General features: G+C 35.2%; 1 protein-coding gene across 1 annotated transcript; it reads left to right on the top strand.

The window, feature by feature from the left end:
• Positions 1 to 9,435: 9,435 nt before the first annotated feature.
• On the top strand, positions 9,436 to 15,792 carry hepacama (hepatic and glial cell adhesion molecule a). Its single transcript, XM_077208509.1, has 7 exons — positions 9,436 to 9,836; positions 11,469 to 11,801; positions 11,875 to 12,156; positions 13,469 to 13,562; positions 13,864 to 13,931; positions 14,827 to 14,897; positions 15,007 to 15,792. Exons 1-7 carry the CDS (start codon positions 9,503 to 9,505, stop codon positions 15,334 to 15,336), a joined length of 1,512 nt encoding a protein of 503 aa, XP_077064624.1. The 5' UTR covers positions 9,436 to 9,502; the 3' UTR covers positions 15,337 to 15,792.
• Positions 15,793 to 17,724: the final 1,932 nt, after the last annotated feature.

The following is a 17,724-nucleotide window of genomic DNA, read 5'->3' as shown; positions in this document are numbered from 1 at the left end:
TGTTGCATGCATTGAAAATGATTTGCAGTCAGGGGTTGGTCATTAGTCTTTTAAGAGTCTGCTAACAAATAGGCAGTTATATATAAGCAGCAGAAATTGAAATACTGTATTAACCTATGCATCAGTCTCATTAGTCCTGCTGGAGCAGGGATAGCTCATTGCTTGAAGGCTGTGCTAATGAGACCTGGACAGTTATTTATCAAGGTCAAATTGCCACATGCTCAATCAAATCAGCATTTAGGCTTAATAGCATTCACTTTACATTAACATTATAGTATATACTTATTTTCTGATAAATGTGCATGTAGCAAATCTATAACAAAAGCACTCTCAAATAAAAATTGTTTGATAACATCATTTGATATATATATAATAAGTAAACAGTAAGATATGTGAGATGGTTGTGATTACTGTATACTCACGACTAAAAGCCATCTGCCCATCTCGGTAAAATGTTTAGTTACAAAAATATTTATAATACACATTTTCATTAAAGCATTATTTAATTAAGAAAATAATACAAAAAGGTCCAGTTAAAAAAAAGGTTAATAATAATAATGAATCTGTTTCAGATTGAATCAGAATCAGTGAATATGCAATGTGGTCAGTTTTTCTCACGCATTGTGCATTTCTATACTTTGGTTTTAAAGAATCAATCATACAATATTTGTGTGTGTTTTTTTTCTAGTGAATAATGTTATATTTTTGGTCTGTTATTTGTATTATTCTTATTTCAGTTTTAGTCATTTTAGTACTTCAACTTAAACCTATTGTGTTTCAGTTAGTTTAAAAGGCAACTTTACATGTAACATTATATTTTATATAATATTGATAATTTTCAGTTTAGTTTTATTTCAAGCAACAACAAGAAAAATGAATTAAAAATAAAAGTTTTTTTGTTTGTTTTTTTAATAGTTAACAATAACAACTCTGCTATGTGTACATTCTGTTGCTTTGGGGGAAAGAGCCCACTTTTAAAAAAATGCATATAAAGATATAGAATGTGAATGTGCTTTTATATACTTTTTGAAGTTTGAAATCTCCAGTATATATTGATTGTAAGTTTGTGAAAAAATATCTTATTTTATGTCACACAGAACTAACTCATACAGGTATAAAACGACATAAGGGTGAGTAAATGACCAAATTAGAATTTCAGGTGAACAATTCCTTTAAGAATAAGAGGTTTGAGAACATAAATAGTGAATCTATTTCCCCATGACAATATTAATTACTCAGCCATTGCATAAAGAGATGCACTTAATTAGACTGTGTACTGCGCTTCATAATTAAAGATATATGGCACTCCGTTAATCTTTTCTTTTTTTTCAATTGTGTCTCAGCTGATGTACTGTGGACATTTATCACACACAAGGAGTCACATTCTCCATACTGGAGTGACTTCATAATTCCTTCTTTGAATGTTTTAAAGGGGACCTGTTATGCCCCTTTTTACAAGATGTAGGCTAATACAAGTCTCAGGTGTCGCCAGAATGTGTCTGAAGTTTCAGCTCAAAATACCCCACAGATTATTTATTATACCATGTTGTAAATACCATGTCAATTTTGTAGTGGGAAGGAAAACATGCTATTTTCGTGCATGTATCTTTAAATGCAAATGAGCTGCTGCTCTCCATCTTGAACTCTAGAAGAAATCTGAGCCTTTACAGCTCGTGCACTCTGCCAAAAACGAACAAAACATCTGTTTGGTTTTGATTATCATCTTTATCGCGGTTACGTACGCTCGCGTGACAATGCAGTCCCTCATCATCATGAAAGTTTAATATCTGCATGCGTTTTAAAGCCATATCAGTCTAACTTCTAATATGTGGTTTTCTGAAGCACACTCACAAAAAGCTGATATCAGACAGTGCGTCCCGTGAGTATTAAACTAAGTTCTTTTTCATGTCTTATTGCTCTTAAACTGTCAAATACACACCAGGTTATGTAAAAAAACAAAAACAAAGTTCACATAAACAGTCAGTTATGTCTGTGAACGTAAACAGCAGGTAAAGAAAATGGATGTGTAGCCTATAGGGCTGTGCAAAAATATCGATACAGCTAACATTCACGATTTTTTATTCACGATAGTGAATAGCCTATCTATATTTCAAGCTAGTATCGATACTTTTTTTTTAATCATGTTTTAAATGGACTTAAAATGACGTTAACATTTCATCAAATCCCTCTGTGTGTCAAACGACCTACTCAGTTCCTGTAGATCGCTGACTTGCTGTCAACAAAGCTATAACAGTTGTTCCGTCATATACATTCATACGGCCAATGTCTCAGAAGTATAGGCTACGGGAGCGAGCATGGCGGAAAATATGAGCGCCTCCAGCTTGCAGAGCCGACGTGTGGGTGCACTTTGGTTTAGGGGTGTTCGATATCACGATTTTTGGACGTTTAAAATGCCTCCACGGCCTGCTTTTGAAGAAATATTGTAGTATCGTGCTACAGTGTATTCTATTAGTTCAGTTCTGCCGCCTCCGTCTCAACAGCGGGATGTACACATCACATGTTAAGGCAGAGGTAGAGTTACACTCACGGGACAGTGAAATTCACAAAAGTTCATTATTTGCATGTGCTTTAAAACCTTGCCGGTTAAACATTTAATTTGCATGAAAACCTCAGCTATACACAGCAAGGTGTATTTTAAGCTCTATTATTTTTGTACATTTTTTATTTTTTTTTAAAGTATTGCAATGGTGAAATGTAATCGTGAGGCCCTTGCCGATACCCAGCCATAATGTAGCCTATTAGATCTGTGTATTAAAGTGAAAGCGTCGTAATATAATATACAGTAGCTTCTGATATATGCTGTTAATATAAATCAAACAACAAAAGAAAAACAGAAAATCACTCACTGCTCTTGATTGAACAACTTTAGTAGCTTTAATAAGAATACATTTCTTACTTAAATGCTGCTGTTAAATGCTCTGGCGAGGAGATTTAAACATGGCGTGCACTGATCACTGCTTATGATTTATGGGGATTAAAAAAGGAGTGGGTGGATTTTTTTTATTATATGGTGGTTGTGTACAGTACACACTGCGGACACACATTTATGTTCAAACACCATGTAAAAGTGAATTTTGCATTATAGGTCCCCTCGTCTTTAGTATTTTACGGTGACTGATTACATTTAATGTTACATGGCCTCAAATTTAGTGGCTTTCCAACAGTTTTCGTAGGCTACTGACTTTTAACATTTCTAAACTTGGATAGGAAGGATGAAAAACTGGACAAGATGTCCTCTGCACAGCAACAAAGACCTGCATAAAAGAAAAAAGAAATGCCATAATTGTCATTTCTTTATGTGGCTCAACTTTTCTTCTTCCCCGGGTGAGAAATGAGTGCTTGAACTCAGTCGCCCACATTCCCTCCTCCGCACGCAGGCCTCAGCTTTATGGGGCTCCAATGTAACCTCCCCAGAATGAATTCTGTCACTGGCTCCAGAACTTACAGTCTCCTAACAGCATTTTTACAGGTTGCCTATGGCAACACAAAGTGCCATAAGACAGTTCTCTCTCAGACTGCTGCTGTGTGTCCCATGATTCCTGCCCTCAACAGACTGCTGTGACAACACGGACCCGACAGCTGCCATGCCGCCAAAAACATTCAGCTAACCTGCACAACACACACATATTATGTATTTATAGCCCGGGAAAGATCGAATTACACTTGAAAATGTGTGCGTGTGTGTTTTAACACAAAAAAAGGAGAGTGGATTTGCATAACAGCCAGTTACTGTTTTGCCTCACAGAAACATGCTCAGTTAGCATTAGCACCGGCTGGCTGCTACTTCTCTAGAATCTCATAGCATATCAGTCATGTATTACTGTTGAAATTAGACTACTCTCCACATCTGAAAAATCTGTCTTAATCTCAAAACCTTTTGAACTGTTCAGCTTTTGTGCTTAATTGGCTCTCTTGTATTTCACAGTAGCATTACATCAAAACCTCCAGTAGAGGGAGCCTGTATATAACAAGTGTACCATGCAGCAACAAAGGCATATCAATGCTTAATCTACAGTATCTCTTATATGCATTTTTAAAAAGTGCTCTTTTCCCCCCCAAAGGAACAGAATGTGCCCATAGCAGTGTTGTTATTGTTAACTATTAAAAATAATTTTTTGTTGAATGAAATTAAACTAAACTAAACTTAAAATATCCTCTGGTTTCACAGATAAGTTTTAAGCCAAGTCCTGGACTAAAATGCATGTTTGAGCTGTTTTAACTGAAAGCAACTTCACTGATATATATTAAAATATGTCAGTGCCATTGTTTTGTCTCAAGATGCACACCAGTAATGTTTTTTTCTAAGGCAAGTTTATATACTTAAGTGTCATAATTGAACTAAGGCCTTATCCTGACTTAATCTAAGTCCTGTCTGTGAAACCGGCTTATAAATATTAGATAAAATATAATCTTAAATGTAAAGTTGCCTTCCAAACTGACTGAAATACAATAGGTTTAAGTTGAAGTACTAAAACTGAAATAATAATGATAAAAACATACAATTACTAAAATAACCTAAAATGAAAACGGAAAATATTAAAATAAAAGCTCATTAATATATGAATAAATACCATAATAGTTTATAATTCATATAAAAAAACACTTGTGATCATTCTTAACACTTTTGTCATTTACTGAGCCTTATGCACAAAATTAGATGTTTTGAAAAAGGTTTGCTGTTTTTTTTTTTTTTTTTTTTTTTTTTTTCATAACAAAAGCATATGGTCCATGAGCTCGCAAGCATAAAAAAGCACCATAAATGTCTCACTAATATTTTTTTACAAGTGAATGCAAACTGGCGTTTCTCAGGGGAACTTAGTTCTTTTCTCATTAAATATTCTCATGTCTCATGAAGTCCAGTGCATGCATGTGCACTATAGCTTCTAGAGGATATTCTCCAGCGGAGACGCGTGTGAGGATCTTTCATGCTTTCAGTGCACTATTGACCTTGGATGTTCCCACTGACTCTACTTGACAGATTTCCTCACAAGATGAGAAAGTCCGGGAAAGACTTTTATCCTCTAGAGCAGGGGTTTCCAAACTTTTCCATTCCAGTACCCACCTAGACAAGAATAATCTATCTCAAGACCCACCAAAATGATTTTTAAAAAGCATGAATGTGGGGTGGGGTGGAAGGCGTTAGATCTCTTCAGAGCAGTTTTCTCCTTGTCATAGTATGAAAGACATACAAGTTTAACTGCAATACAAACTTATGGTACATTATCAAAATAATGTAGAATTAAAATAGCAGCCTAATGGCTGTTGAAATAAAGTGAAGAATACCGAGTAGTTCTTGTCTGCTGCCTCAACTAATTTACCCAGACACGAAGAAATTAAAGATTAAGTAATTTTAATCTTAACCAAAGTTTTTATATAACAACAAATAATTTTATTTTCTAAATTATTTAATTTGACAGTAGGCCCATGACCTAGAATTTCAATACTAATATTTCTGCTAAAAGTGTTGTTAAACTCACCACGTTGTTCAGCGCAGAAAACACTTTCGTCCTCGTGTGTGTACATGTGAAATACGTTTTACATAAAAAAATTTCCTTGTGTTGGTAGGTAGCAAAATGCATGCGAGGGAATGCAAACAACGCACTCTTACGAAGACCATATCTGAAAGACAACAGCGCTGTGTTGAACAGACGACAGATTAAGGGCCTGTTCACATATCGCGTATTCAAATGTAGGCGCGCAGTATGCCCGCTCATAATGGAAGCTCGCGGTGCGACGCGCTCGTTTTTTCCAAGCGCGTCCGCGCCGCATCGAGATAAAAACATCTCAACTTTTCAGAATGCCGCAAGCGTTTTCCTTGCTGTAACGGAGAGCGCAGCTGATGGTTGCGCTTAGCAACGACAGACGCCTCCGGAGCGCAACCGCCCTAGCGCTTTGGAAAAAGCGCGTAAATTTCGCTGCAGCCAATAGTGACTGCGCGACCCACCTCTTCCCAATCTGCGACCCACAAATGGGTCTCGACCCACAGTTTGAAAACCCCTGCTCTAGAGGACAAAGGCTAATTCCAAGCTTTGTGTGAGTGTTTGTCTCAGAGCCCTACTAAAGCTTTGATCACCAAGAACAGAGAAGGCCTTTGAGGATAACAGACTGTATGATCCATTAAAAAGCTTCTTTCGTTCTGACATTCTTTGCCAATTTGCATACATAACCTGCTCCTTATTTGCTACGTGGGAGGCTAACATTTCAAATACCCAGTTTGGATCATAAATTTTAGCTCTCCTAACTTGCTGTCTTGGTTTGGCATATAGCCTATTATCAGAAATGGCAACTGTTGTTATTTAATTGTTTTCATTGTGTGCTAAACAATAGCTGTGTTTGCTACTAACATCACTATTGCTCATAATCGGCATTAACAAGCTCCTTTTAAAACTTTAAGCATTCATAGTGGCGTGCACACGGGGGGAGGGGGGGTGCACTCACGCCCCTGCCCCTTTTGTCTCAAAATGTATTGTGCCCTTTTCTGATAATTGTAAATAATAATTATTATTATACATATTATAATAAATGAAACACACACACACCCTTTTCACTAACAATAATAATACGAACACATATTAAAAAATTGGCGGAGAAGTGGTAGGCGGAGTTTCCTTTGCAGCGTCTCATACGCATTTAACGGTTCTCGTACGCAGACTACGCACTACGCAGCAGTTCGCGCGAGTCTCTTCAAACGAGCAGCAGGGAACGTTTAAGCTAATACGGAAAATTACATTTATCCTACCATCACCATGCTACTCTAAAAGTTGCTGCAGGATGCGAGTTATTCTTAACTACAATAAAAGTATAACTCGATTTCAGACGCATTCTGAGTGACAATGTCATTCGTTTTTATCCAAGGAATAAAAGTGCAAGTGGAAATACATCTAACAGTTAGTTTAATGAAATCTTAAGTCCATGTCCAACTCTAAATTGTGAGGAACTTATATCTTTGATTTCATAGTAACGCTTTACAATAAGGTTCATTTGTTCATTAGGCCTACTCATGTATGAACTAACATGAACTAACCATGACACATTTGTTACTGTAGGCTATATCTTAGTTAATACTACATCTGTTAATTGTTTATTCATGTTATGTCACAGTCAGTGCATTAACTAATGATAACAAATACAACTTTTGATTTTAATGTTTTAGTAAATCCTGAAATTAACTAAGATTAATAAATGCTGTAGTGCAGTTCATTAGCTAATGAAACCTTATTGTAAAGTGTTACTGATTCATGATAGCTAACACTGTCTTTCATACATATAATACATACATTAAATTTACAACATCAACAAAACTAAAAATTAATTTTCCATAATTACCTTCTTGATTCTCACTGTTTTGTTTGGTAAAGTAAATAATATTTAATATTATCATAATTTCCCTATTTTCATTTGATGTGTTATGTAGGCCTATTCTAATAATTGTATCAACATATTTTCTTAGAATGCCAAGGAAAGAAAGAATAAAAACAAAAAAAAATCAAGAAGTAATCATTTTTTTTATTTAGTGCCCTTTTTGGTCCCTCCGCCCCTGCCCCTGAGGAGGTCTGTGCACGCCACTGCTAAAGCCTTTATCTTTTTCTATATTTACCAGGTACATGGTTTTCTGCCACACTCATTGTGAATATTTCTTTCTGTCTGTGGGGTCTGTAACCACCGCAGCTGCTGACCTCTGCAAGACATGACATCAGCTCCCAGACAGACATGTGATCATGGCTTGGCCACAATTCCTGGCACATTTTTTCTTTTTAGCAGTGGTTTTCTTTTTAGCAATACACAATAATGTAATGTTACAACAAAGAGTTAAATCACAAACAACTAAAATTAATAAAAAATAATTATTGTTAAATGGTTAGGATTCACCCAAAATGAAATTTTTGCAATTACTCACCCGCATGTTGTTCCAAACCCGATCATAGAGCTTTCTGCCCTTCCACTTACAGTCATTTTCAAGGCACATACATCAATGTAATTCATGACTTGAGTGGTTTAACCTCAATTTTATTAAGCGGCGCAAGTGCTTTGTTTGCGGGAATTTTTTTTTACCACTTTATTTACTAAATATTAATCTCTGTTCACGTGTCAACACAATACGCATGCGTCGTGATGCTCTCGTGAACACTTGTGCATGCGTTGTGTTGACGTGAGAGCAGACGTTGATGTGTGAGAGCGCGTTGGAGATTAATATTTAGTAAATAAAGTGGTAAATTATGTTTTTGTGCGCAAACAAAGCACGTTTATGATTTTACTTTTATCATGTCTTTACTACCTTTCTTGAAAGTGGCAGTTGCGTAGCTGTCAATGGAGGGACAGAAAGCACTCAGACTTCATTAAAAATATCTTTATTTGTGTTCCGAGGATAAACGAATGTCTTACGCGTTTGGAAAGACATGAGGGTAATTAATCACATCATTTTTTTTTTTACTGACCCTTTAAAATATACTTCTAATTTAATTAATTGAATATTGGAACATAATATTGTAATTTTATTGCTCTAATTATTTAATTATTAAAATAAATAAATTTTAAACTGGCAAACTAGATTCATTTTGAAATGTCTCTAGGAATTGTTTTTAAAAAAAACATCCAACTCTTGTGTGTAAAGGCCTTTCTTTGACTGAAGACTGATGCCTTAGCAACCTGTCTTTTCATCTGTTATGGCCTGGTGGGTCAAAGATATATGGGGCTTACAATGTGCTCATGTGGGAGGGCCTGGTTAGGGGTTGGTGAAGTAGAGAGGTTTTTTTGTTTGTTTTTTAGGGGGAAAAAGTGCTCAACCTTAGCACTTGTCCTTGAGTAGTTGTATAGCAGCTTCAAAAACGTTAATTCATTTTGTAAACTATACGTCAGGTGTTTGAATTAGTCCTCCTTGAACCCTCATTAAAATCAGGGACTGGAGACCATATCTTTGTTCAATTTTATGTTGACCGATTTGACTGGTTGACTTTATGGCTCCCACTGAAACGTCTATACTGAATTATCTACCAATGACTTCTTAAACTTAACAGTTTCTTTTATTTCAGTTTTAAAATCTGATCGTAGCTACATACTTTTATTTTCTATCAAGTGGACACTTTATCTTTTTTATAGAAGTATAAAAAAGATACAGTGAGTACTTAGATACAGTGATACAAAGATACAGTGAGTACCATTATCTGTATAAACCGGACTAGACATATAAAATAAAGGCTGTCAATAAAATAAACTTTTACGCTCTTATAGCAGCTCCTTGCGGCTATTTTGAAATCTCCTACTTGGTCTAAGAGCCCCAATTTCATTCGCAACTCAATTATGACAAAATATGTCATTGCATCATGCTTTCGAACGCCACTGTGGATGTATCATATCATGTCACACAAATACGCTTTAATACTTGACTGCTCACGTAACAGTTATAACTACAAAACACATGTCTCCATCCATCTCACACTCATCCCAGTGCATTTACTGAGGAGACAAGCACACACATGCACAAATGCACACACACAAAGGGGCCCTGAAAATAATCACTGTGGAGATTGAAGCTTATAAAGCGAGCAAAGCACACACACACACATACAAGATCACACATAGAGCTGTTGTTCAGGCTGGGGTCCTGAGAGTGGGGTTCAGAGCAGCCAGTGTCCCGTCTGGCAGGAAACACTCTGCATTCTCAGCGACGTGCCTTGAGTGGACAAATCATGCTGATTGTGTGGGAGAGAAACCCAGCGCTGCTCCCAAGATGAAGGCAGAGAGGGAGGCATCATGCAAAAAGACAGCCGTTCCTTCACTGTTTCTTCTCATATGGCTTCTCATCTTCTCCTTGGCAGGTAAGACAACATCATGACTTTTCTACGGTTCATGTTGAGGGAAAACTTTCTAAAGAGGAAGAAGAAAAAAGTGTACGCCGTTGTCAGTTTCGCTTTTCAGTGTGTGTTTTGTTTGTGGGTGGATGGGTGACACATATCGCAAATAGAGCGATCAGTCAAGTTTAATTAGGGCACTCAATGAAACTATCTTTGAAATGTGTGTTTTGTTTTTTTAGAAGCATTGTCTAAAAAGTATGAATGTAATAGTAAGAAAATTAAAACACAAATGGAATGATTATAATATTACACAAACACTCAAAAATGCATATTGCAAAAAAATAATAATAATGATCACATCACAGACCTGTTTTCTGCATTTTGGCAACAAAAAACAAAAACCTTGCTATCTTTCATCTCCACCCATGCATTAGATTAATTTTAAATTGCGCATTTGGGCAAAAAGTACAAATAACAAGTTCAGAACAATCACAATGGCATGAGTTGGATTTAGCTTGATGAAATCACATTTTCTTAAAATCAGGTAAAGATGTGCCAGGAAAGGGAACGAATGCAAGAACATGTCCTAACTAAAGCCTAGTCTTCCTCAGAGAGCTTTGATTAGCAGAATCACTGGGCCTCACTGTCTACATCCCCCCATCCACAAAAGAGCATGTCTCTTGCACAGCTGCCCCTGATTGGAGGAGAGCAAGCCCACAATCCAAACCTTTGTTAGCTCATCCTGGCAAGACCTCAGCACTGAGAATTGTTACCACAGCGATTGAGCCATGCCACACTGACTCGCGCTGCCCTGGCAAAGCGGGCAAGGACATGTTGGCTCACACAGAAGCAATAAGCACAAAGATGTTTACCAGCAGGTATTTCACTGGAGAGTTCAGGCAATGTGTTTTTGCACATTGAAAAAAGAAAAAAGGCTGAAAATAAGATGTTTTATAGATATTATAAATTAATATAAGAATAATTGTATAGAAGTATTTGATAAAATTGTATTTAAATTGTATTATATATATATATATATATATATATATAATGTATATTCTACTGTATATCTATATTCTATATATAGGCTATATATATAAATATTTTATGGAAATATTTAAAATATATTTACACACACATCGAATACTTCTATAATATACATGAAATCCTTCTATAAAATATTATTTAAAATATATTTATATTTAAACCCTTGAGGTATCATTTCAAATATATTAAAATATCATAAAATATTAAGTATCTTATTGTAGACACAACTTAACTTCCACAACTCATATCTGCACAATTCAAGATAATAGACTTAAAATAATATTTAGAATTTAGTCAGAAAGACACATTTTATTATTAATAATGCTATTAATAAAGTAAGCAAATCAAATGTAGGCCTATATGTATTAATTAGTCAGAAATGTCCACTCAAAAAAGCCACTTATAGTGCATTCAGGGTAATTTGTCAGCATGTAGGGTAATCTGGGGCAAGTTGTCACATACTTTACTCTAGTCTAGTGAATATTGTTTCAGAGTGGCTTTACAGTACATCTGTTCATTTAACACACACTGGCCTTTTGCGACAACAATAGCTTTGGTTCCACTCTAATGTGTCTGTTTGTGGATGTATTTTTCTGTATGTGTTTATAGGTGGGGTGAACATAAGCAGCCCGTCTCCTATAGTGCGAGGAACACTCGGAGGCTCAGCCCTTCTCTCTGTGACCTACACCAGCACTAGCTCTGACCAGCCCGTTATTAAGTGGCAGCTGAAGAGAGACAAACCCGTCACTGTGGTCCAGTCCATCGGTACGGAAATCATCGGGAACCTTAGGCCCGAGTACCGTGGTCGAATCCTCCTGTACGAGAACGGCTCCCTGCTCCTGCATCACTTGCAGCCGACTGACGAGGGTGTGTATGAGGTGGAGATCTCCATCACTGATGATACCTTCACTGGGGAGCGATGCGTCAACCTAACCGTGGATGGTAAGACAGGCGTGGACATTTCATCTATGTGAAAAGCCACTTTCCTTATTCATGTTGTACTGTTCTATCACAGTTCCAGTGTCCAGGCCTTTTGTTCACATGGTGGCCTCATCCGTCCTGGAGCTGACCGAGTTCTTCATACTCAACTGCAATCATGATAGTGGTACCAAACCCACTTATAGCTGGCTGAAGGGCGGGAAATCTTTGACCAATGATTCGCATCTGCTCCTGTCACATGACCAGAAGGTCCTGACCATCTCCCGTGTTGTGATGTCAGATGATGACATCTACAGCTGCAGGGTGGAAAACCCCATTAGCAGTATGAAGAGCCTGACGGTCAAACTCACTGTCTACAGTAGGTGTTGAGACTCCAATGTCACCTTCATGCATGAACCATGGCCTGAAATGTCTAGTTCAATCTTGTTATGTTACATAAAGGATGAAAACTAATAGCTTATATACACAGTGATTGATAATTAACAAAACAAGGAACAGATGTGAAACTACTTAGCAATAGTTACAAACAAGGATGAAAATGAAACCAAAACAGAACATCACCTTTACAACATGATTTTTTTAAATTTAAAAAAAACTTTTTTACAATAATTATAAGTATTAGGTACAGTATGTGAACCAGTATGTGCAGCCAAGAAGTGCACACATATTAGTTGGGCATGCCTGCTTAGTAAGGAAAAAAATGATAACATTATTATAAAATATAAATAATATATAAATATAGTTTAAAAAGACAAACAAATAAATAGAGGCGTTTCAACCTGTTCCAGAAATGTTTTATGGACCGCAAAGGAAAAACTTTGGAGAATCTTTTTGTAGCTCTTTTCCATACAACAATAGTTCACAGGGACCACAAGTGTCAAACTCCACATGGAACAAAAATAAATAAATAAATGAATAAATAAAATGTTCCATATGACTTGTGCACTATTCCAAGTCTTGCGAAGCAGTGTTAATATTGTTAACTAAAATGATAGAAATGTTTCCTTAACAATTAACTGAAATAAATAAGTTTACATTGAAGTACTAAAATTGCTCAAACTAAAACTAAAATTAATTGAATAAATCTTTATTGAAATATTACAAAGGCAAAATCACAATAACAATAATTAAATAATTCTAGTTAAAGTTTGACATTTTGTTAAATTTAAATGAAAACTGAATGTATATATATATATATAAATAAAATCTATTTCAAAATATAAATAAATACATAAATCATACAAAAATAATACAAACTACCAAAGTCACGTGGGTCTCTTTAATAGTGTTTTTTTTAAAACGGCTGATGAAGGAGAGTGTTTACGAAAAAGAGTTTTGCTCCACTGGAGCTCAGCTGATCCTTTCCTCCATCTACATCTCCACTTGCACACATTTCTGTCAGAACACTGAGCTCAGCGGGTCCTGCATTCCCTCTGCACAGTCTACCCTTTAAAAAAGACCCCGAGTTGCCCCATTCATTCTTGCACTTGGTATTCCTGGCAACCTGTGCAATCAATCTTCCATTTGAGGTGTCCTTAATTTGGACCTTGTCTACAGAGTAGTTTGGTGTTTCAGAGCACTGTTTTGTTTTTTTTGGTTTTTTTTAGAGAGAGAGAGATTGGAAAGATGTACTAAGTCAACCTGTATTCTTCTCCTTTCAAATTTTGCAGGACGGAGTTCTCTATATATCATCCTCTCCATGGGAGGCATTTTCTTACTCATCACCTTGGTGACTGTTTGCGCCTGTTGGAAACCCTCCAAAAAGTACCAGCTCTATTATCCCTATATCCATTCTCTTTGATAAATCTAAAGCAAGCCACAATACATCTCAGCAGCTCGTATACTGTTCTTGTAAGAAAAGTCTTTGTGCTTAAAATACTAGGAGGCCAAAGTTCCACAGATCAGATGAAAACAAAGACCAAAGCAACTGATTAAATTGGAAAGAACTCGTCTTATACACATTTAGGTTTCTGTTTGTGCACTAAATTTATATGATATTGCATTTGATATTTCTATCATAGTCAGATATGTTGCTAACAATAACACATTGTTATTCTTTCAACAGAAAAAGGCAACAGCTTGCCAGACAGAGCAGACAAAATTTAGCAGAGCAGAGTAACGACAATCATGATGGTAATTTCATTAATTGTTGCAGAATAACTCAAGATAAATCTTCGATTTTAATATTTTAAAGGTGCACTCAGTAATTTTTCCCTCATTTCAAAATATTACTTATAATAGTAAAAAAAAAAAAAAAATGTTAAAAGTTTTTAATTAGCATTTATTCATAGTATAATATTTTGAATTGGCTTTTATTTACATCTTCAGTTTCATTTTAATTTTAGGCTACTTTAAGTTTTAGTAATTTTGTTTCGAGCTATCGTTATTTGTATTCGTTTTAAAAAAATATATACATAGCTTTAATGTATTTTTTAAATTTAGTATTAGTTTTAATCATTTTAGTACTTTTTTTTAAATTTACATTAATTGCAAAGGCAAGATCTCTTTCCAAGGCAACATTTCTTATTTCTTTCATTTAATATTCATATTTTATTTTATTTCATACTTATTTTAATTACCAAAAACGATTTTATTAGTTCTAGTTTTAGTTAACATTAGCAACACTGATCACATTAATAAGTATACAGTGGCCTAATAAAAATAGTTTTATTTTGGAGTGGGTCGCCTCATGGAAGCAGCCATTTTGAGATCACATAACAGCAGAATAATATACTGTTTATCTCTGTAACCTCCGTAATTAGACAAAAATGAATCGTGACTGACGGTAATTATTTAATTCCTACAATAGCATTAGTTATTAGTTACATAATAAATTTGCTTTATGCTGCATCCACAGGTGTCAGTCCAAGGCCACTTCCATATCAAACAGAGCAACATTAAAAATTACTGAGTGCACTTTTACACTTATTTTTTTCCAAATCATTGTATAAAACAAAGGTATTATTTGCTTTTTTTAATTATTAAAAAAGGTATTTTTATTAAATCTTGAATGCTCTCTTCACTGTAGTTGATATCGTGCCTGCTAGAAATTACCATAACCGTCGGAACCCAGGTGGACTATATGTCCTCAAAGAAACGGTAAGACATTATTATTATTATTATTATTAATCATTTTATTATTGCTGTTGTTGTTGTTTTAATTTGTTCATTATTTCTCCTTTTTTGTTATTATTATTATTATTTCCAGGATTTCCCTGAGGGAACAGATGAGTCTTCCTGTAATTATATCAATCCTACTGATCCCCTCAACCCACCTTGTTATCCCAACATGGCTCCACCTTCTGCACAATCTCCAGATGCTTATATGAATTCAGGAAGAAGATACCCTCGTACGCCCGTCCCCTCTCCTCCATCAACGCCTCATCCGACTCTCACTGCACCCCTGTCCTGTCCCCAACACATGGGCAGCTTAACACGCAAGCCCCGCCCTGCAAGACTAAGCCCCTCCCCTCCACATGCAGAAGAACTTCCAGTTGATCCAGAAAACAATATGCACTACCACAGCCTTCCCCAATGAGCAGGACGGATGGATAGTTTTAAATGTAAAATATCAAGGATAATATCAGAATATGAGAGTATGTATGTGGGTATGGGAATTTTAATTAGTCATTTTTATTAGTTATCCCATGTACATTTAATATTTCATGCTTTCCAAAAGCTTAGATGAATGAATTGTGTAGGCTACAAGACCAAAACGTAAAGATCAGTAGTTATAAAGTAAAAACTGATTACATGGATGTACTGTATTTTTATATATATATACTAATAGAACAATTCGCTTTCATTATTCATTTTCAGGAGTTTTTTTTTTTTGTGGTTTAAAGAGATGGCTTAAAATGTACTAAACCAAAAAAAAAAACTATAAATAGAAAAATATAGCATTTAATTTCAGCTATAATTGAGCATTATTGTGATCTGTTAGGGGTTACTGTAAATATGATTTCTTTATGTCCGTATTAAAATGATTTTATTCTTTTTGCCTCCTTTTTTTGGACAGAAAACAAAAGTAAATCTCTCAAATAATATCACATTCTTTCTGAATGTCTATAAGGACATAAAGGCCTGGTTTCTTCTTGGTACAAAACAATGGTACTGGCATATTTTAAGATATGTCAGTGCAAGTTGCTTTCAGTAAAAACAGCTCAAACATACATTTTAGTCTGGGATTAGGTTTAAGCCTTGTCTGTGACACCAGCCTTTATGTACACAATTGTCAATTTACACGTTTCAACCACCAGAGGCTCCCACATCACTATCAATCAATAAAACATCTGCGTCAGCCTTGACCACAAATAGCCAGAAATTTTTGTTTAACTAGGCTACTCTTCAACCTTTCTCTCCATGTTTTTTTTTTTTTTAAAGAGTCATGCACCTTTGACACAAATTTTGACATTTTCTCCTAAATGACAAAAAGTTTTACTCAGGTTTTGTTAGCTAAATACTATTTAAAAGATAATTTAAATAAAGATGTTGAATTGGACAGCTACATGTTTGATCCACATGTTTAGAAACGCTAGTGACGCGCCACACGAGTGACGAGAGTTCTAGTGAAGGTTATTGGCTGCGTCCGAAAACTCACATAATCACAGTCTCTTCTTGAGTAAGTAATAATTACTCAAATACTTGTGACTATTTGTGATCTGCCACATAGTATATGTCATTTCAGATTAAATTAATCTCGGCATGGAACATTTGTTTTGCTTAACCTATTTATGTAGGCTACAATTTATTTCTAAAAAGTGACTTAAAAAAACTTTACCTCTGTTAGCCTTTTACAACCCAGTTCTCTAAATTCTCTGTTATATTTTTAATTCTATGTAGGCTAGACTAATATGCATTTTCAGTCATACATGGTTGCAACAACATTTTAGTTGAAAATGTTATGTGCCATAGGTATATTCATTATTTTTAGACTTAATTGTACATAAAAAGGTGGTAGCCTACAGTGCACATATTTTGAGTGTCCCTTATTTTCCTATAAAGAACCAAGATCTTACCTTCCTTTGGTGGAAGTTGGCAACCCTATTTTCCACTGTCCAGCACTAGATGGACATATGAGCTAAGGCCTATTTAGATGTAACAATTCGATTGTAACTAAGTTTTTTTGTACTTTTAAAATGTTTTATTATTATTATTATTACATGCTTTTTATGGGGGAAGGGGGATCATAAAAATATAATTGATGGTTATAAACACAAAATATATATTTATTGTGTTTACCTGAAGTTGCATATTTATATGGGATTACTGGTTTTGGTGACATTTTATAAAGCGATGAGTGTGTTATATATGTTAGTCTGCTGTCACCAATGGAACATGTGCATTTGAGAAAATTTACACTAGGGCATATTACATTCACTCTGGCTTCCATTTAAATATAAGATGTTGACAATTTTGAGAAACCATGAATACAATACAGCCCAATATAATAGTGAGCAACATATGAGTTAATAATGTATTATTAATTTGTTGAGCACGTCTAACATGCAGTTAGACAACTAGTCACACTGTCAAACATAGGTGTGTGATCAGTCAACAAATCAGATGTCAGGCTTTGTAATCACAATAATTGTCTTGAAAAACAAAACAGAAAATAGAATAGCTCCATAAATAGCAAATTCACATTGTTTTCAAATGCATAAGGATGAGTATGAATGTGCAGCAGTTATCTTTTATGAGATACAGTAGCTGTCTGGTTAAGGAAGATGTTATTAATATCTGAGTTATATGCTATTAACTCCACCAAAAGCACTTAACTGATTTATTTAAATTATTGGCATTAGATTTGCTTTATCTTACACTCGAGGGTTAGCAGTAGCACTCTTCTTTTGCTTTTGAATGCTAGTACTTGACTTGGTGAAAAGTGTTGAGTGTAAGTGGTGATTATGCAGAATGGTGCAATCAA

Source organism: Siphateles boraxobius, unplaced genomic scaffold, assembly GCF_051911475.1.
Source record: "Siphateles boraxobius isolate OS27281-9 unplaced genomic scaffold, OSU_SipBor_1 6, whole genome shotgun sequence".
In the NCBI taxonomy this organism is placed as follows: Eukaryota; Metazoa; Chordata; class Actinopteri; order Cypriniformes; family Leuciscidae; genus Siphateles; species Siphateles boraxobius.
Note: the sequence above shows the minus strand (reverse complement) of the source record. Positions and strands in the feature narration are given on the sequence as shown.

Excerpts from the sequence above, each read along its gene's own strand:
- hepacama (XM_077208509.1), top strand. The coding sequence starts at position 9,503 with ATGCACACACACAAAGGGGCCCTGAAAATAATCACTGTGGAGATTGAA. Across the intron at positions 13,932-14,826 it reads GAGTAACGACAATCATGATG|TTGATATCGTGCCTGCTAGA; the intron begins GTAATTTCATTA and ends TCTTCACTGTAG. Across the intron at positions 14,898-15,006 it reads TATATGTCCTCAAAGAAACG|GATTTCCCTGAGGGAACAGA; the intron begins GTAAGACATTAT and ends TATTATTTCCAG.